At 52.2% G+C, this 18,713-nt stretch overlaps 10 protein-coding genes across 10 annotated transcripts; 4 read left to right on the forward strand and 6 right to left on the reverse strand.

Moving 5' to 3' along the window:
• Nucleotides 1-440: 440 nt before the first annotated feature.
• RHO25_011604 (uncharacterized protein) lies at nucleotides 441-1,415 on the forward strand (the record flags this gene model as incomplete). Its single annotated transcript, XM_023603028.2, has 1 exon — nucleotides 441-1,415. One exon carries the CDS (start codon nucleotides 441-443, stop codon nucleotides 1,413-1,415), a length of 975 nt encoding a protein of 324 aa, XP_023454431.2.
• Nucleotides 1,416-2,508: 1,093 nt separating this feature from the next.
• On the reverse strand, nucleotides 2,509-3,580 carry RHO25_011605 (uncharacterized protein; the record flags this gene model as incomplete). The annotated part of the gene is made up of 3 exons (XM_023603029.2): nucleotides 2,509-2,547; nucleotides 2,601-3,484; nucleotides 3,538-3,580. 3 exons carry the CDS (start codon nucleotides 3,578-3,580, stop codon nucleotides 2,509-2,511), a joined length of 966 nt encoding a protein of 321 aa, XP_023454425.1.
• A 227-nt stretch (nucleotides 3,581-3,807) lies between these two features.
• On the forward strand, nucleotides 3,808-6,035 carry RHO25_011606 (uncharacterized protein; the record flags this gene model as incomplete). The annotated part of the gene is made up of 2 exons (XM_065603434.1): nucleotides 3,808-3,966; nucleotides 4,071-6,035. 2 exons carry the CDS (start codon nucleotides 3,808-3,810, stop codon nucleotides 6,033-6,035), a joined length of 2,124 nt encoding a protein of 707 aa, XP_065459506.1.
• Nucleotides 6,036-6,253: 218 nt separating this feature from the next.
• On the reverse strand, nucleotides 6,254-7,062 carry RHO25_011607 (uncharacterized protein; the record flags this gene model as incomplete). The annotated part of the gene is made up of 2 exons (XM_065603435.1): nucleotides 6,254-6,300; nucleotides 6,351-7,062. 2 exons carry the CDS (start codon nucleotides 7,060-7,062, stop codon nucleotides 6,254-6,256), a joined length of 759 nt encoding a protein of 252 aa, XP_065459507.1.
• Nucleotides 7,063-8,263: 1,201 nt separating this feature from the next.
• Nucleotides 8,264-9,832, reverse strand: RHO25_011608 (uncharacterized protein; the record flags this gene model as incomplete). Its single annotated transcript, XM_023603032.1, has 2 exons — nucleotides 8,264-9,109; nucleotides 9,164-9,832. The coding sequence occupies 2 exons, from the start codon at nucleotides 9,830-9,832 to the stop codon at nucleotides 8,264-8,266; spliced, it is 1,515 nt and encodes a 504-aa protein (XP_023454985.1).
• A 442-nt stretch (nucleotides 9,833-10,274) lies between these two features.
• RHO25_011609 (uncharacterized protein) lies at nucleotides 10,275-10,882 on the reverse strand (the record flags this gene model as incomplete). The annotated part of the gene is made up of 3 exons (XM_065603436.1): nucleotides 10,275-10,461; nucleotides 10,526-10,680; nucleotides 10,775-10,882. The coding sequence occupies 3 exons, from the start codon at nucleotides 10,880-10,882 to the stop codon at nucleotides 10,275-10,277; spliced, it is 450 nt and encodes a 149-aa protein (XP_065459508.1).
• Nucleotides 10,883-11,668: 786 nt separating this feature from the next.
• RHO25_011610 (uncharacterized protein) lies at nucleotides 11,669-13,006 on the reverse strand (the record flags this gene model as incomplete). Its single annotated transcript, XM_023603033.2, has 1 exon — nucleotides 11,669-13,006. The coding sequence occupies one exon, from the start codon at nucleotides 13,004-13,006 to the stop codon at nucleotides 11,669-11,671; it is 1,338 nt and encodes a 445-aa protein (XP_023454982.1).
• A 59-nt stretch (nucleotides 13,007-13,065) lies between these two features.
• Nucleotides 13,066-14,902, forward strand: RHO25_011611 (uncharacterized protein; the record flags this gene model as incomplete). The annotated part of the gene is made up of 6 exons (XM_065603437.1): nucleotides 13,066-13,085; nucleotides 13,174-13,229; nucleotides 13,364-13,430; nucleotides 13,484-13,547; nucleotides 13,612-14,309; nucleotides 14,371-14,902. The coding sequence occupies 6 exons, from the start codon at nucleotides 13,066-13,068 to the stop codon at nucleotides 14,900-14,902; spliced, it is 1,437 nt and encodes a 478-aa protein (XP_065459509.1).
• Nucleotides 14,903-15,189: 287 nt separating this feature from the next.
• On the forward strand, nucleotides 15,190-16,207 carry RHO25_011612 (uncharacterized protein; the record flags this gene model as incomplete). The annotated part of the gene is made up of 2 exons (XM_023603035.2): nucleotides 15,190-15,246; nucleotides 15,296-16,207. 2 exons carry the CDS (start codon nucleotides 15,190-15,192, stop codon nucleotides 16,205-16,207), a joined length of 969 nt encoding a protein of 322 aa, XP_023454980.1.
• Nucleotides 16,208-17,492: 1,285 nt separating this feature from the next.
• RHO25_011613 (uncharacterized protein) lies at nucleotides 17,493-18,264 on the reverse strand (the record flags this gene model as incomplete). Its single annotated transcript, XM_023603036.2, has 2 exons — nucleotides 17,493-17,860; nucleotides 17,943-18,264. 2 exons carry the CDS (start codon nucleotides 18,262-18,264, stop codon nucleotides 17,493-17,495), a joined length of 690 nt encoding a protein of 229 aa, XP_023454981.1.
• Nucleotides 18,265-18,713: the final 449 nt, after the last annotated feature.

Genomic DNA, 18,713 nt, shown 5'->3' on the forward strand with positions numbered 1-18,713 from the left:
ACAACGTTGTTTACCTGCTTACCATCGACGACTAATACTGCTCATGTCATCGACGCCTCCGAGCGTTCCTCGCCATTGACATCTGTCGTGCATATGAACCAAGAAGGGAAACCGCATCTTTGTTTCATACCACTGCCGTGCGATATTTCCCTGCAGATGACGGACAGCAGGAGCAGTAGACTTCTCCCCAGTCACCGCAGGACATTCCCTGTGTCTCCATTCTACCATGACGCCACTTGATTACACAGTCATAAAAGTGATTGATTGCCTCATATTGCCCCACGGGCAGAGCCGCAGGCGCAACGTTCCATTCAACGTGGAAGACCAGCAACATCCCAGCAGCATATGCTAAACCAGTAGACAATCGACGGCCGGCTCAGATTGATTCATCTGCGGAATACACATCGCATATAACACAGCCATCGCGCTCATGCGCGGCCATGCTGACCGCTCCAGGTAAGCACGAAAATATGGAGGTCGCTCAAGCACCCACGCAGAGAGAAATTTCTTTGAAAGAGGTCTTTGAAGTTATTCGAGACGAGTTTGCCTTATACTTCAACTCTATTGACGTCAAGCGTCGCACCTGCATAAACGCTATGTGGAAGAGACTCGGCTTATTCTGGCGCATAAATACTACCTTGGACTCCGACAAAGGCGAATCACGAAAATGTTTGATCTTCGAACCGCTGGGACCGCACACGCAGACCATCGTCTTTCTTCACGGACGCGACAGCACGGCGAAGGAGTTCGCCAAGGAGCTCTTCGAAAGTACAGACTCTCATGAACGTACGTTTCAAGAAGCTTTGCCTGGCGTGAAATGGGTCTTTCCAACGGCACCAGTTACACACTGCGCCCGGTATGGCCTCCACATGAGCCAGTGGTTCGACATGCAAACGACACAAGACCCTCACGAAGGAGAAATAGAGCAGGACCCAACTCAATCTATTGACATCATCTACAATCAGCTCTCGATAGAAGCTGCAATAGTGGGATGGCAAAATGTTATTCTGGCAGGCATATCACAAGGCGCTGCGGTTGGAATCCACGTTCTTCTCAAGCAACCTCACAGACTTGGAGGCTTCATCGGGCTGAACACCTGGCTGCCACGACCAAAGACTATCGAAGGCGCTGACAGCCGCTGGCCAGGATCTGTGCAGACACCTGTCATGTTGGCGCACACCAGAGATGACCCGATCGTCTATATCACGTATGGCGAAGAGTTAGCACAGAGCCTAGAAAAGCTGGGGATGAATGTGGAATGGCACGATTACGAAACTGCAGAAGGCGAGCCCGCGCACTGGGTGAACGAGCCCGAAGGAGTCGATCACATTGTAAAGTTTGTTAGGAGGGCCAGGAAGTCGCCACGAGGGAGCCCGCTTCTTACTCCTTCGTTCACGACTACGCGATCATATTAGGCCACACGATCAGCGTTTCCGGTTCATGCAGTCCCGCAGCGCCTCAGATGCCAGATCTGAGAAGACCGAAAGACGCTTCAGTGAACCAGGTACATTGCTCGATGCCAACAATAACAGCCTCACTACATGCATCCGGTGCATTGCAAGCCGTACAGCACGATTGACAGAAATTTCTACTACAGATTGAGCCAGCAGAGGACCTTCGCAAAACCAGACTTACATAGCGCATTCGATGGTCGACCGGGGCGTAGCAATGGACTAGCAAAATACCAGAGGCCATAAAAAGGACACATCTTACTCACCAGCGACTTGTAATAACCGGCTCTGCCTTCTCCCGGGCGAGGAAAATGATCGGCCATTCTCGCAGCGTTGCACCGGTTGCGGTTCCCGTTTTCACAGCAGGGGACATGTCAACGCTATCGGAGAAACCCGACCTTCGAATGATCATGATCTCGAAACTTTGGAGAACGGAACTCTCCAGGTATGCTTCGAGCATTACGGAACGTCAAGGACTGAAATGAAGACAACAGAGCGCCCCCGTCCGAAGGAGAGCCTGGCGAGAGAGGAGCAAAAGAGCGACGCAGGAACGAACGGTAGAAACGGAAGAGCGACAGAAGAAATGGGGAACAGTGTCAGTCTAATTGTGTCAGAGGCATGAAAAACTCTAGCTGTTGGGGAGTCAAGCTGAAAGATGGATAATGGGAGACCAGGTTCAGCTGGCTGAAATGTTTATTTGTGTAGTTGTGTAATCTGAAAGTATGGATGTATCATCATGGTGTGATTCCAAGGCTCCTTTGATTCCATGACGAAGCACGTCGCGTCCACGGCACTCAGATTGATAGTCCTAGGAGATTTGTTGAAAAATGTCCCTGTTAGTCGAGATGTGAAGGATGTCTTCGCACGCGTTCAGGCTGAGCGGTAGGCTAGGATTGGGTATACAGCGCACGCGGGCGAATTGATGTTTCGGGTTCTCATTGTGGCAGGGTTATGAGGGCGGCTCGAGATGGCACAGGTTCGTCATAATCTTGCGTGCCAGCCGAGCACAGACTGTGAAGATATGAACCAAATGCATCATCGTTGCTTTGAGCAATGTTCACGCCACGGTCAGTACTCTCATCATCCATTCGTACACCTGAAATCATGATGTCAGTAGAAATATTAGAGAACGAAACGGCCACCACTTACAGCCCATTGCGCAGCATTCACGATGAAAGCTCTCGCACTACAGACGCCAAGTCCTCGGAAGAAAGCAGAAGCGCCTTCTGTGTGGTACAGCGATTTGGCTATGCTCCACGTAGCTGGTCTAGCTGTGACTATGGCCTTTGAAGGTCTTGCTGCATTGCCTAGCAAAGGAGCTTCAGCACCAGTGCTGCTCCTAGTGGGCACCAAGTCCCATGTCTGCACTCTCGTCTTCACAACATCAAGTGGGAAAATGCTGGCCCATGTAACAACACCAGCCAAACCGCCACACAATAACACTTTGAGGGCTTCCTGGGTATGTGTATCGGCTTCGTTGGCAATGGCTCGCTTGCTCAATTCGTATGACCAAAAGTAAAAGCCATAGCCTACACTGTCGCGTACAGCGGTGATAGCGCCACCCATGTACAAGCCTCTCAGACCTGCCGCTCGCCACAGATCTTGAGTTACCTGCCACGAAGAGCGAGGTGGATTGGAGACCTGGGCGCGACATTTCACGAGCTCGGTCGGCGTAGAGACGAAGAACGTAGCAAGACCACCGAGGGCACCAGCCGACCAGATCTTCCACCATTCAGGCTGGCTCGCGAAATTCTGCGGTAAAGTGTTGATGTTTCCTGTCTGGAAGTAGGACAAAGAACGATTATACGTCATGAACATGACAGCATTGAGAGCGCCGTATCCGAGTATGGGGGCTGCCGCACCTCGAGCAAATTGGGTCCATCGTGATAAGGCGTGCTGCGTTGGAGCAGAGACCGCAGGGAGGTTCGTGGGCAGTGTGTGAGCAGGAGCTATGGAGACCTTTGAAGGTTTTGATGCAGAGCCGGCTTGGAGCTTGGTCTTGATGATGTCGAGAGGATTGCCGATGAGGATTCCTGAGCATGCACATGAGCTGCAAGTCAAGACATCGGACTGGCGATCAGGCTACCTATGGCTCCAGACACATAGCCGGCCCAAAAGTCGGCAGACATGCTATCGTGGTGGGGTAAGAGGAATACGGAGGAGAGTGGGAAATCGTTTTCGCTTGTGCGTATCCATACAGGCTGTTGGAGGGTCGTAGAACTAATGTGGCTATCGAAGCATGGCTTGCAAGGAAGAATGGCTCATGATTCCTGATCGGGGAAGTGAAGGTCAAAGGTGAGTCGTGGTCGCCTGGAGACGGATGAACTGCGGGAAGTGGGGTCCGATTGCCGCGCGCATGGATCTCGGTGGCGGACACAGGTGCAATGCAGTCATCCAGACTGCCCTCGAATCTCACCTTCGCCAGAGCTGCGACACTTCAATGACACATTCGTCGCCACCTCGAGGCGCCTGGTCCATCGCTTGTTATCAATCTGCACCATCGCTCGACATTGTTGTCACCTTCAACTAACACCGCCCCTCGACAAGTGCGACAGGCCACCACCGCCACCAACCCATCACCCGCCCGCGTGCAGCGCTTAGCACGCCGACCATTGCCAGTTAATGTCCACACTTACTACCGAGACCAAATCGCTTTGGGATTTGAGTGATGTTATCGAGTTTCACAATGCGGCACTGAGCCATGCGGACTCCACTGCAGCCATTTCGCACAAGGAGAGCGACAGTAACCCGCGAGGTAGCAATGATGGCGAGCTTGACGAGAGCAATGGAGGCGTCAGTCTGGGAAGCTTCGACAAGATCTGGCAGTTTCTAGGCACTCCAGTGCCAACCAAGGACGAATCGCCTCGAATCGATCTCCAAACACGATCCATCAAGCCAGCTCGGAAGCTGGACTACACCTCGGATGGCGCAGCCTACACACTGTCTCGTCCCAAGCCCATCCAGCGGCACCCTTCATTCACCGACGGTACCGACGGCGAGGATATTTGGGCTATCAGTTCAAAGGCCACTGATGCAACACCTTTGACCAAGACGCAGAAGAAGCGCATGCGTAGAAAAGAGAGGCGGGAGCAAGAGATCGCTCAGGCGCGTCTCAATGGCGGCAGAGCTGATGCAATATCTGAATCAGAAGCAGAGACCGCGGGGAGGAAGACACCTGCGCGCAAGGCATCAGCACATGTCATGAAAGAGAAGAACAAGGAACAGACAGCGTCGCAGGTAACAAATAAGCCGGGGAGCAGTCAGAACGCTACAGTGGTATCGAAGGTGCCTGCGGCGCCTAACCGAGCGAAGACTCCCGTGCCTGAGAAAGCAAAGACGGCCAAAGTGCCTCCACTGCCCGGAAAGGACAACTCCACGGACCAAGCTGTCAACGCTGTCGCTGCAGCAATGGCTGCTATCAGCACCAAGCCTCCGCAACAGCAGCCTTCGACTCCAAAGCAGACCTTCAGACAGCTGGTCGCTCAATCTCAACCAGTACGCAAAACACAAATTCAACAACCGCAAGCTGTAGGCAAACTTCACCTGGTTCCTGCATCTGTTGGTGTACAGCCAAAGCTTGCCTCACAGAATAATGCAACGCTCGGCATCAATCCTACTCCTGTTGCTATGAGCATGCACGTTCCCACAGCGCCTGCCAGTGCCAAAAAGGCGCGGCCACAGCCAGTCATTGAACCGAAAATCATCCGATCTGGTGAAGACCGACACTGGGCTCTGCTTATGAAGCTAATCAGTGAGTTCGGTCAGGACCGGAAGCACTTGGTGGCGCCGATGAATCTAGCCAGCCATAACAACGACCCCAAAGGCATCCACGTCTTCGTGGACGCTTCCAACATATGCATTGGATTCATGGACATGTTAAAGTCCACGAGAGGCATCCATCCAATGGCACATCTCCCGCAGGCCAATCTTTCTTTCGACGGCCTCGCTCTGTTAATGGAACGTCGACGTCCAGTTGCCAAGCGTGTTCTCGCCGGTTCCTATCCATGGCTACCGGCATTCGACAAAGCAAAAGCAATCGGTTATGAAATGAACATGTTCGAAAAAGTGTACAAAGCTCGCGAGCTCACCGATCGTCAGCTCTACTTCCAACAGCAGGATGCCCGTCGCTATAGTAAGAGCGGGAAAAAGCCTGCTGTGCACCCAGGTGCTACAATCATCAAGTCGGGCACATCTCCTCCTGTGTACTCAGTCCTCGGAAACGGCATTGGCAGCGGAAGCGGCAGTGGCACGGAAACGTCTACTGCGCCGCAATACGCGCCTGCCAAGATGATTGAACAAGGTGTCGATGAGATCCTCCACTTGAAGATGATGGAGAGTATTGTTGACTACGAAGTTCCAAGCACTATGGTGCTTGCAACTGGTGATGCCGCGCAGGCAGAGTACAGCCAAGGTTTCATGGCTATGGCTGAAAGAGCATTGAAGAAAGGGTGGACTGTTGAATTGATCTCTTGGAGTAAGAACATAAGTAAAGCTTATGTCAAGAGCAATTGGGAGGGAGCCTGGAATGGACGATTCAAGATCATCTATTTGGACGACTTCGCCGAAGAACTCCTTGATATGTAAAGGACGTATCGGGAGGAAAAGGTGTGTTTCTTTCGGCTTCTCGAAGACACACTGGCACTGGGTGCCGTGGTGGTATGCTAAGCCCTTGGACATTACTGTAGAGCGGAGAAGTTGCATGGGCTACGAGATGTGTATATCTTGACCATCTTTGTCTCTCGCTGAACCGAAATATCACACCGCATCTTTGCACTCCTCGCTGATTGCCATCCGTCGCCCTTTTATGTTCCTGTGCTGAGTGGATATCTTCCCAAAACTTCAATACCGTCTGCAAAGTCTGAATCGCCCCACCGACCAACGCCATCTTGAGCCCCTCACCCCTTACTTTCGCCTCCTCGAAACGTAGTCTCTCTACCCGCATCGCGCTGAGCAAATCGTGCACCGTTACCCCTCCGGCCCGCTGGACTTTAATGGCACCGAGGCAAAACTGTTTGCCGCAAAGGTACTCCGTGCCTGGCGAAGATTGAAGAGGCTCGAAGTCTCCAGAAGCGAGGTTCGGGTCGTCATCGTCGTCGTCGTCGTCGTCGTCGTTGTCCGCGCAAAATTGCATCTTATCTTCTCCAGGCCGTGCGCAGGTTTTGTGCCTGTAATTGCTGAAGAACGTGACAGAGTCGAGGGGCGGTTGGGTGAGAAGCGTATTTTGCAAGTAGCTAGTCTCTTGCAAGGCTCGGTGTGGGATGAGTTGTGAGATGATGGAGCTCATGTCCTGTTGTGCCGCGGAGAGGGAAGACTCGATATCGAGGATGCGTGGTATGAGGGTTTTGTAGGTGTTGGTCTCGGAGAGGACTTGGTCGCAGGGTGTGGAGAGCGAGATGAAGGAGATGTTGCGTCCTAGCTTGTCGCTGTGTTGAGAGAAAGATGCGAGCATGGGCCGAAGGAAGAGAGCTCGTTGAAGTTTGATGGAGCCAGCGATGGTAGCCTGCCATAGTTTGCAGACTTGTTGCGCTTTCAGAGCGTCGCCGATGGGAAGATCAAGCAGGATGGTTTCGAGCAGTTCAATTGTGTTCAGGACTTGTGCTGTCGCAGACATGGTGGTGACTTTTGTGTCGAAGGTTGTGGATTTTTAGATGTTGGTCTGACAAAAGATATGCTCTGCTTCAAGTCAGCTGTAGAAGAGTACGGCCATGACTTCAAGTGCGCATTCACGATGCATCTGAGTCATGGTCTGTGCCTGGACGTTCACGACGAGCCGCTTGCTGACACGATGAAGAGTCACGATGTGTGTTTTCGACAGGATGAATCAATTCTGCCAGCTACCTGAAATTCTTGCAGCCTGTTGCCGCTGGGGTATCCATCTCCGCTCCAGTTCTGAAAGATGCAAAGGCGCTCGGCATTTGTTTCTCCTCCTCTACTTTACTTTGGGTCGTCGAAAACGTAGGTCAGGTGGCAGCGACCGCAGTACTGGCGGTTGTGCATTGCAGCCATGAAGATACCGGCACCGCACTGCGAGATGAGTCAGTATATCGCATCCAATGGCCAGAGTATTGGCAATGCTTACGGTCTCGGCTGGGCACTCTCTCCTCAGGCGCTCGATCTTTCCGTCACCGTCGACCTTGTAGTACTTGAGCACAGCCAACTTGGTCTTCTTGCGCTTGTGCTTGATCTTCTTTGGGGTGGTGTAGACCTTCTTTTTGCGCTTCTTGGCCATACCACCACGCAGGCGGAGGACCAAGTGGAGGGTGGACTCCTTCTGGATGTTGTAGTCGCTGAGAGTGCGGCCATCCTCGAGCTGCTTGCCGGCGAAGATCAAGCGCTGCTGGTCCGGTGGGATTCCCTCCTTGTCCTGAATCTTGCTCTTGACATTGTCGATGGTGTCGGACGACTGCGATAGAAATGTTAGTCTCGTGCGTTTGCGGCGGCGCTGGCGGTGGCGCGCGGTTCGTGGGCGGCGGTGGGCTGTCGTACCTCCACCTCAAGGGTGATAGTCTTGCCCGTGAGGGTCTTAACGAAGATCTGCATCTTCGCTGCTTGTCACTGCCTACGCAAGAATGCGATCCTTGAGAGTGATGGGGAAGCAAAAGAAGTGCCAAAGTGCAAAGCGGAGCCTGCGATAATCGTGGTGGCTCTTGGCGTTCTGCAGTAATGCCTGAGGCTGACATATCGAGGGTCCAAGACCACAATGGGCCGTCTCGCGCTTTCGAGTTGCTGCTCTGCATTTCAACATCAAGGCAAAGGCAACGCGGATCAGGACCACTTGCGATGCAATATTTATTGTCATCGAGAATAACACCTCATCCAATCATGGTCCATGCCTCATCATCCATATCTCCTTCCACATCTTCACCTGACTCTTGAAAACGCTCCCACACAGTTTGCGAAATCTCCTTCGCTAATGCAACCCATTCAGCATACCGTTTCGACTCGCCACTCTGTTCAGGCGCAAGCATCTCGGCATTCTTCTCCTTCAACTGCTTCTGCTCTATACGTGTGGCTTTATCCTTTTGCGAAAACGACCGCAGCTCGCTACCAACAAGCTTGATACCTGACAGACAGATATTCGCAAACCACTTGAACTCGAATTTCGAATCATCAGTGGCTATCCATTCTTCAATTCTCGAAGCCATGTTCGCTTCAGGTCGACAAGACCACCACCAGAGTGCAATAGCTTCTCCACATAGTGCCTCACCCCAACCTGGTACGAAGAACTCCGCTATCTCATGTATGACCAGGTAAACGACGGGATGAAAGGGATCGAGTCCGAAAGCGAGAAAAGGTGCGATCAGATTGAGCTCTTGCTTCATGCTGTAGTGCACGGCCATGAAATCCCATCTTCGTCGTAGAGTTTTCCAGTCATCTGTGAGAAAGCCTAACGAGAGGAAGTAGTCGGCCAACACCATCATGAAGAGTTCCATGATAGACAGGGAGTAGTCGACTCGAATTCGGCTGTTGGCTATGCCGAGGATACCAAAGATCTTGTCATGCGGCCTGGTGCAAACCTGCATTGCGAAGAAGTCGACTGCCTTGTGGAAGGAGAAATGACGGCCAGCACGAAGGTTATGTCTCTCGAAGCGTCTCCAGGATAGTAAATGGATGGCCATGGCCGCGTTTGCCATCGGGTCGTCACCGACTTGTTGCGTCTGGGCAGATCGTCAGCCGGCACACACAGTGTTCTATCGATTAAGGTCGCGTACCAGCATCCTGCCATTCTTCTTGGGCCGGGCGCGTTTCTCGAATATATTACTTTCAGGTAAGAGATTTGTCCACTCGACTTCAGCTTTGCCGATCCTTATAGTCAGTCTTTTCGCAAGCAGGACCTCTTGCACAATCCATAGCCTTGACCAATAAGTAGAATGCAGCACCAGTAACTTCAGTTGTTCCAGAGAGTCGTCCTTTTCTGTATCGCTTTCTGGTTCTTCATCGTAGACAAACTTCATAGTGCTAACGGGATGAAACGGTTCTCGCTGAATCCAAGCAATGACTACTTCCGCGTCTCGATAGATCTGGCCCATCAACTTGACCTGGCTCGCTTTCTCTTCATAGTCGTCTTGATTCGTGCAGAGTGCATCCACGAAATACCAGTCTTTCCGATTCTCAGAGTTCATTTGTAACAGAAATCGATACAGATTCTTGCGCACCAATATGGATTGGCCATTGAGCTGTACTTCATACGAGGCAGAATCGTGTCCCCACTGGTAAGATACAGCGTTGTAAATTGGGATACTTTCGTCGTGGATCGAGAAACTTTGCACCTCACAATGGAGGAGCTCGCCACAAGATTCTGGCAGCAGTCGAAGAAGTCGAAACTCGCCATTTTCAGGCTTCAGTGCTTCGTAAATCGTCGATCGAGCATCTTCAGACATGTCTCTTGAACGAACAGCCGTGTCTGTATTGTTAGCAAAGCTTCCTTGCAGGCGAACCAAATATGGTTGTCAAACAGAAGGATTGCCTGTGCCCCTCAGCCGCTCCTTTGCCGTTTCGGGTTGGTGGCTGAGAATGAGAATATGTAGCGAAAAACCACTTAGAGGAGCTTCACGTTCCGATTCACTTCCGATGGCATAGCCATTCTATGTTCGTTGACACGTCTGAGATGTAGAACAGTTTTGGCGGAGAATGGGAACAGCCGTGAGCTTGGTAAACATTGCGATTGTATCTCACGCTAGTACTTGAAAGGTGCCACCAAACGTAGACTATTCCTGTCTATCGTTTCGTGGACGTAACATCCTTTGCTGCAACGCACGCCGGCGACCGTGCTACTAACCAGAGAGACCTTATCGTTTGAGCCAATATCGACAAATTTGCTGCTCACATGAATGCCAAAAAACCAAAGAAAGCAGCGAGGCATCCGGGAAGTGCAACTCCAACGACGGTCGCAGAGCTTTCGTCGGCGTCAGGGGTGGTAGATGGGGCTGCGGTCGCAGTGGAAGTAGATTGACCAGTCGGAGTTGTGGTGGAGGTATCCTCCGTGGTTTCAGTTGAGCTGGTCTCAGTGCTGTATGATAGGAGTTAGCAATTTGCACAATAAAAAAAGCTGCAAAGCTTTATGTTGAACGCACGTGTTGATACCGCGACACTCCTCGATAGCAGTATTCACCCAATCCGGTCGACCCGAAGCCACAGTACAGGCGCCATAGCAGCCAACGACAGCGTTTGCTCGACCGCAGCGACAGCCACGATCAGAAGTTGGGCATCGGTTGTATGCGTCTACGGCCTGCGAAGAGAAGTTGACATTGTCAGTATTTGACTAGCTTCAAGGACACTTGGCCAGGAAATTTTCGCTGCTCTTCGGCAGATGAGGGTCTTACAGGACTCAAGCAAGTATCAATGGCATTGTCAACGGTATCGCCGCATCCGGTCGTGTCTGCCACAGCGAAGGCCGCGAGAGCAAGAGTGAAAGCTAGAGAGGCGTGCATTGTAGATCGCGTGGGGTTCTTGTCGTGGATATATGTGTTTTGCGATGTTGGCCTCTCAGGAATGTGAAGTTCGTACACGAGGTTGTTGTCGTTACTGCTTGAGTGAGTTGGAAACGTGAAACAGAGGAGCTCGATCCATTTTATATCTCAGTCTCTACCATTGCCAGAGCCATGATCAGTCGGATATACAGCTCGGCATCAGCTTTCGTGGCTGATGTTCAACACAGGTCTCAGAAAACATGGTCGCGCCTGTGAAATGACGAATGCAGACAACAAGCCACGCTCAAGCGCGCGTTACGACACCAGCGGCACATGCTTCGGACAGCAGGTAGAGCTTCACGGAAACGCCGTGGCTGAGCTTTCTACGTATCGAGTGCCATGGTAGACCATGCTGCGGCGGTGTCGACGATTGAGCGCTCGGATTCGTCGTATACCTTGATCGGGCTTATAGTGCTGTCCGAAAACGCGAAAAGTTTGAACGTCAGCTGAAGGCGGCACTTGACGCTCACCGCACAACGCATGATGCGAAGTCCAAATTCACATCCGTAAGATTATGGTGTCTGAAGTCTTGCTTGCCACGAGGCTTTCCCAGTGGCCGAGAATGCGGCTACCGGAGAGCAGGGGTTGAGTCCTAGTTTAGGGCTGAGCCTCAGGCAGGACCGGTACCTGGGCTCGGCATGGCATAAGTCTTCGACTCGGACGCCGAAATCATCTCCCGTTCTAGAATGCGATCTAGGAACAGCGTAGCGCTCAGCTTTGGCACCAGCAGTGGAAACAGATCCATGCTCACTCGCTTTTTGATTCGGGCCTATGTTGCTCGTCACCGGCTATGAGCGGTAAATTCGCATTGCCCTTGTACCCATCGAACCATGGTGGTTTGCCATCTTCGTCCAGGTCCGCCCACACGAACATACCGCAATCCTTCTTCGAATCCGCTTGATAGTTGGCAAAGCACTGCCACATATAACGTCCTCTGGTAGCAGCTCTTTTCTGCACGCATCTCAAAACCATTGCAACATTACATTTGCACTTCGGCGTGTGTATGGGGTGCAGATAGTCCTTATAGCAACGATAGGTGATGTTCAGCCGCTTGTTCAGAGCTAACGGATGAGGATCGATAGACTTCGCAGGTGCGATGGAATGTTTCCACTCTTCTTGCATCTCGGCATGCATGACGAGCAGGCTGTTGTGCGGAAGGTGTATGGCGATCTGACCTTGTTCGTCCGCCTGTGCTGTCGAGCCATCTTCGGAAGGTGGAACGATCTTTCGAACACGGAATTCCCTAGCAACACCCAGAGACAAGCTCCCGATGACAGCTCTGGGACCGAGATATGTCAACTGGTCAGAGTGAAAGCCAACACTTTCCTTCGCGCCATCATAGCAATTCACAAAACTGGCATTGGGTTCCCAATCCTCAGGTGACTGAAACTTCAGCTTCTTCCCATCAGGTTGATAGTCCCGCATTCGTCTTTCAACCTCCTTATTGACCGTTTCCTTGACGATGTGGGCTACCTTGAGCATCTCGGGCGTGGTCTCTGCCAGGGCTGTAGATTCGTAGATTGAATCGCTGTAGAAGGCCTTTGTCTGCTCGTTCCTGACTGCCTCTGGTGAGTCAAGGTAGAACTTGAACGTCGAGTTGTTTTGGAGTGTGCGCCCAAAGATTTGAAATGATCCTCTTTTGAAAGTCGGCGACTCGTCCAGAAGCTCCTGCAGCAACGCGTTGGCCTGGGAAGCTGGGAGAAAATTGTGGATGATGGAGCAAGGCGTGTGGGTCTCAATGTCCATAGGCGCGTAGAGATGAAGTGTTTGGCCCTTCTTGGTCAGGCTCTTCGCTTGCACTGTTGAAGGAGAAGAGAGGCCGCCATCTCTCGCGCCGAAATTGAGGGCAGATTGGTATCCTATGGCGACGCGCTTACGCTTTGTAGGCTCTTCCGAAGAACCTGCGAGTGCGGCAGACGCCTTCTCGTAGCTCCCTCCATATGCCAATAGATAGTCCAAATGTACGTCCGAGCTTCGATCTGGGTGTAAAGAAGCTAGCATCGCCAGCTTGAAGTCGGTATCCTCATCCTCTATGCCCGGCTGCTCCTCGGCCTGCTTCAGCCGTTTGGTTCGATGTTCGTCCATGTTACTGCACTTTCACCGTGTGTGAATCGCCTGATGAGCATGGTGCGTTTCGTCGCGAGATGTCGTGTACCGGTGTCTGGTCAGTTCGAGAGCAACGCAGCGGGATTCGCTCGCCGAGCAGGCAGCATTGGGGAGTGTGCCTCAGGACATTAATTGTGATGATTAAGCCAAACAGACTTTAGCCGCGGCAGCGACATCAACGAGGCAAACGACAGTTTCCAGAGTACACTGTCGGTCGGAACGCATTCGCGACCACGGCTGAAACGACCGCATTTCTCGTGGCGCCAAAGGTCGACCAGTCTGGCTGAGACCGGCTGGAATCTCGGTCATCGCGAAACCTCGCACTCGGGTGCATAGAGAACGAAACCGACAACCAAAGAGAAGAGGCAATTCTGGATCCCGCAGCATCCTCAGCTGTCAAGATGTCAGTCAACAAACTCGCGTCTTCTTTTCGCTCGCGACTGACATCTCGAGTAGGCCTCGCCTCAATCACAAGAAGGCGAGGACAGGCTGTCAGCGCTGCAAAGCGCGTAAAGTCAAGGTGTGGCGAACACATAAACACCTGCACTTCCCGTCCGCGAAGTGAGAACTAACCAAAGGCACAGTGCGATGAAGGCAAGCCAAAATGTATCGCATGCATGAGGCACAATGTGGTCTGCGAATATGTCGACCCGCAGCCTCGCCGATCAGACGGGCAACAGTCAGCACAACACAACTCAACTTTCCCGCCTTACAGTGCGCCTGGCAATCCGCCTAATGACTTCTTCAACCACAATATGGCCAATGAGCTCACCCTTGAGCTTCGTCTGATGCGCCAGTGGACCATTGAAACTTGCGAGACATTTACCGCCGACAAAGACTTCTGGCAAAAACAAGCTACAGAACTCGGCCTTACCCACCGCATGATTTTGGATGCAATGTTCAGCTTATCCGCTCTCCACATATCGTGGCAGTCGCTCCCGGACGTGGCCAGAAGCCCCAATGCCACAAGTGTCGGCACAGCAGTAAGACGAGAGATGATTATCAATGCCCAAAAGTACCTTCAGCGTGCTTTGGATGGCCACACCGCAGCTATGAGCACACTGAACAAAGAAAATGCCAAGGCTGTGTACACCGCATCAGTGCTTCTCTTGCACTACTCCTTCCTCAATTTGGGTGAGATCGCGTACGAGCCCACGCTCCCAGGCTACGATCACACCTTTTGGACGAGACTTTCTGGCCACACTCATTATCTCTGCGACAATTGGGCAGCTATGGAAGGTGGCGAGCAGTCCATGAATGAGTTTGGCGTCTTTTTCGGCAGGTTCGTATCCAGCACCTCGGCGTCATCCTGCAAACAGGACTTCCAGACTAATCTCTTGCAGACCCAATCTAGGAGAAGCTGATCAACTCTTTAGCCAGGAGCAAGGCAAGCCCTTCACGGAGCTTCTCACTTTTGCAGAAGAGTATGACAACAGCTCGACGGATGATAAGGCCATCTACCAGAACAGCGTCGCATACCTAGCTTGGATACACAAGAGCATTGCCAACGACACAGAGCCAGCATTGCTCAACTGCCAACGACTTGTTGCGATGCCCTCGCAACTCGGCCGACGATTCACGGAGCTCGTTGAACACAGACAGCCGCGGGCGCTTTTGATTCTCGCACATATATTGGCCACGACCAAACTTCTTGCCAAACAACTTCCATGGTTGCGCGAGATAGCAGAGAGACAGATTCCACCGCTCCAGCAACTGATTCCTCCGGCGTGGCAAGAAATGATGAAGTGGCCTATGGAAATCACGTTTGGTCCGCAGCAGCCAGAGACAATCCCGAACGACCAGCGCAACGGGTATGCGTTCCGAGACGCTGCAGAGCTGGTATCCGGTAACAAGGACCAAACAACACCATCATGACGATACTATCCCCTGATCCGCGGTGTTCGCGACGAATCGTGGTCGAGTGATCAAAAACCTTTGACAACCTGGCCTCTTCTACAAAGGCGCTTGGCCGTCGCAAAGTTGATGAGCGCGCTGTCCGAAGTTCAGAGCCACATTGCTGCAGCAAATCAATTGCACAACATTCTCGAGGTGCCCGCGCCACGGAATGAAAAAGAGGAGTTTCCGCTCGTCCGAACCAAAAGTTGAATCCTTCTCAGAATGGGCGAACGATTCGACATACAGCATCCTTACCAGATAGCATTATGGGCTCCACGCCCAACGCAAACATCGATAGTATACGCAAAGTGCTGGTTCTTGGGGTGAGTACTGCTTTCTGCGATCGTAGCGATCAACACTGACAAATGCCAGGAAAATCGACTGTCAGCTTCGATTCTGTCCGGACTTTCTCAAGCCTCCAGCACACACTATGAGCTTCATTTAGCTGTGCATCAGAAATCATCATCATCCCCCAATTCCCGCACTTCCGTCCACACCACCGACTTCTCGACCGAATCGCTGAAAGCCATCTTCAACGAGCTCAAACCAGACGTCGTCTTCAGCACCTCTCACGGCGGATCCTTCGACACACAGAGAACCATCATCGACGCCGCCATCACTGCTGGCGTGTCACGCTTCGTCCCCGCAGAGTTCGGCCAAGACAGCCAGAACACCGCCCTCCACGACCGCTTACCACCTCTCAAAGGTCGTTGGAAATGCATACAATACCTGAAAGAGCTCAGCGATAAAGGCACAATAGAATGGGTCGCTCCAGCGACAGGCATACAACTAGACGCAGCTATCATGAGTGGAAACATTGGCTTCGACCTCAAATGGCAGAGTGTGACAGTGCACGGTACAGGCGAAGAAGAATTCGCTGCGAGTAGTACGCAATGGAATGGAAAAGTCGCAGCCGCGATTCTCAAGAATTGGAGTAGTGTTAAGAATCAATATCTTTATGTTCCGGGTATGATTACCAGTGTGCATACCTGTCTGGAAGCTTTGCAAAACGTTACGAGACAGGAATGGGAGCGAGGGAATAATGAGGTGGAGGATATGGTCAGAGAGGCGGAAAGGAGGATTGAGAGGGGGTTCCCAGATGCGGGGATGTTCCTTTTGGAGAAGAGTGTTTTGTGTGATGAGGGGTTGAATGCTGTGGGACCTTTTCGGGAGAGAGATGGGAAGGGAGTGCTGGGGTTGGAGGGAGAGAGGGTTGAGGATATTGTGGGGAAGGTTGTGCATGAGTTTCAACATCATGGGAAAGTGGATTGTGGATGTGGGTAGGCTTGGTATTGAAAGACCGTTCAAGCTCGAATGCTGAGTCTCACGGTCGTTGATGAGATTCTTGTGAGTGCATTGATGTTGCTGCGACTGTGAGGGCGTACCTTCCACCCTTAGCCATCTGACTGTAGAGTGTTGTACGCCCGGTCTGGTCCCCATTGCGCTTCGAGGAGGACGTCCGATCCCCGGTCTCAAGATCCGATTCCATCGTATCCTTTCTTCAAATTCCAAGGCATCCAAGTTTTTCAGCTGCGTTGAAGTCATCTGGGATGGCAGCAAACCCATCTCCAAGAGGACCAGTATCATTCACCCCTCGCTGATGCGGTTGTTTCTCACCAAAATCGCATCTTCCTTCAAATAGCACTCCGAGAAGATGTTTCACGGACCTGCCATCCAGACAGGCTCGATGCCACCCGGACATCGACTTTACCGTGCACACATGTAAAGAGTGTTGATGGTGGTGAGGTCGTATGCATCCCACTGGTCTTCGCTCGAGGCATTGGGGTCGAAAGGCTGCTCGACTTGTGCTCCAAGGCCGAAATTCCAGCCATTTGATTGTTGCACGCCTCGTCGAGAGTCTCCTGACCAGCCGCGCGTGCGCTCGTGAGTGGTGATGGGTCGAAGTTGAAGGCTGGCAACGGAGGAGCAGTGCACCGCGCTATTGTGACACTTGATCTAAGCCAAAGGGCAACTGGGAGGAGGTCAGCGACCTGGATTGAGGGAGGATAGGGTGAGCACTCACAGAGTCGCCAAGAGTCCTTCAGCCGATAACAGCGTCTAGTCATCGTGTCGTCCACAACGCCTGTTCTGAGCGAGCGAGGCCGCGGCGACATTGTCGCAGATGATGAAGATCTGCTGGAGCGCCTTGACGGAGAGGAATTGCGGTTGCAGAACGTCAGTGACCTGAGTAGCCATTCTCGTTACTTGCTGTGTCTTGAATGAGGTTCTCGTGGATGTGTACAGGCGCTTCGTGTGTCGACTATTCCATGAATCGACTCGTGGTACGTTTGTTGAGTGGAAGAGTGGACTGCCCTGAGGCGGAGAAGTCCTGATGCAGCCATTTGACAGTGAGGGCCGAAAGCGGCAATCCATCGCGTGAGTAATCGCAACTTGCAAATTCAAGTGAAGTGATGCCGGAATCAGAATGTCGTCTTGTAACCGCCAGGCTCAACCATCGTGCCGGCTCACCTCTACGTGCGAAAAATGCAACCTTTCCAACGCCGTTATTCAGGGTATCATGCCTCATCGTGCAAAAAGTCGCAACCAGAACTGCGCGCCGCAAAACATCCTACTTCTCCCCAACAACTTCCATCGCCTTCTGCGCTTTCTCCAACCTCCCCACCGTCCCATCCATACCCTCTTTCAACTTCACCAGGTCTTCATTCCCTCTCTGCCATGTTCCTGAAATGTCCTCAACTCTCTTCACTTCTCCCACACTCACATCCGTCTCTTGCGCGGCCTTCAACTTCGCTATCCTCTCCTCCTCCAACTTCTTCTCATAGTCCTCCGTCTGCCTGTCAAAAGCAACCTTAAAATGTTCGGCCGTTTCCTTCGGAGCCTTCCGCCTTAAATTCGCAAGCTGTAAAGTCTGATGTTCAATATGTGTCGAAAGTTCCTGGATTTTCTGCGCGAGTTTCGTATCGAAGGGTTCCAATTCTGTCGCAAACACCAACGTCAGCACTCCGCCTGTCTCCAACATATTCTTTGCTTAAACAAGCATTATCGGGGCAATACTCACCCTCACCCTCCCTCGCCTTCTTCAATTCCTCTTCAATCTCCCTCGTCTCCATTCCATTAATCGTAATGTTATCCTTCGCAGCATCAAACGTCGTCCGAATATACTCGTCTACTAATTGCTCCACTCTCTTCCTCATCGCATCTTCTCCCACCGGAGCAGCATCAGGCGGAAGATGTTGATCGATTTTCTCTTGGGCGGCTTTTGTCACGTTTGCGATGAGATAGGTCAAATCTGCGGGACTTTGGAGTTCGATTTTGCGATGAGCGGATTCTGTGGCGCGGTGGCCATCTTGTGGGAGATTGGATTCGAAGATGTTGGCCATGGTGGGTTTGGCGGGTATGAGTTCTGGGATGGTGGAGGGGAAAGTATGTAAACAGAGCTTGTGCTTTGGAGGAGGACGCGACCCGAGTCGTGCACGCGTTTCTCCGATAACAGGGTCTTGATCCGCGGCGTTCCTTATCCGGGTGAACTATGACGCGGGCTTGGGTGTGGCTGGGGTCGACGGGGAGGTCGTCACACCGACCATCTGACATGGCTGAGCTCTGTGCGACGTTGTGCACCGTGATGGACTCGAGTGTGAGAACAGTATCGGGAAAGTCGCTGTAGGAGACAACGATGTGCGAATTGTGCACGCTCAGCCCAAGGAGTGCAGTGTTCGCTCCTACCAAAAGCAAACCCACATGAATGAGCCTATCTACTCCAATTCCGACACCTGTATATGCCACAGCCCTTCCATAGTCCAGAATCCCATAGCTGTATGAGCGTCTTACG

The sequence above is a fragment of the Cercospora beticola genome, chromosome 8, assembly GCF_033473495.1.
Source record: "Cercospora beticola chromosome 8, complete sequence".
Taxonomy (NCBI): domain Eukaryota; kingdom Fungi; phylum Ascomycota; class Dothideomycetes; order Mycosphaerellales; family Mycosphaerellaceae; genus Cercospora; species Cercospora beticola.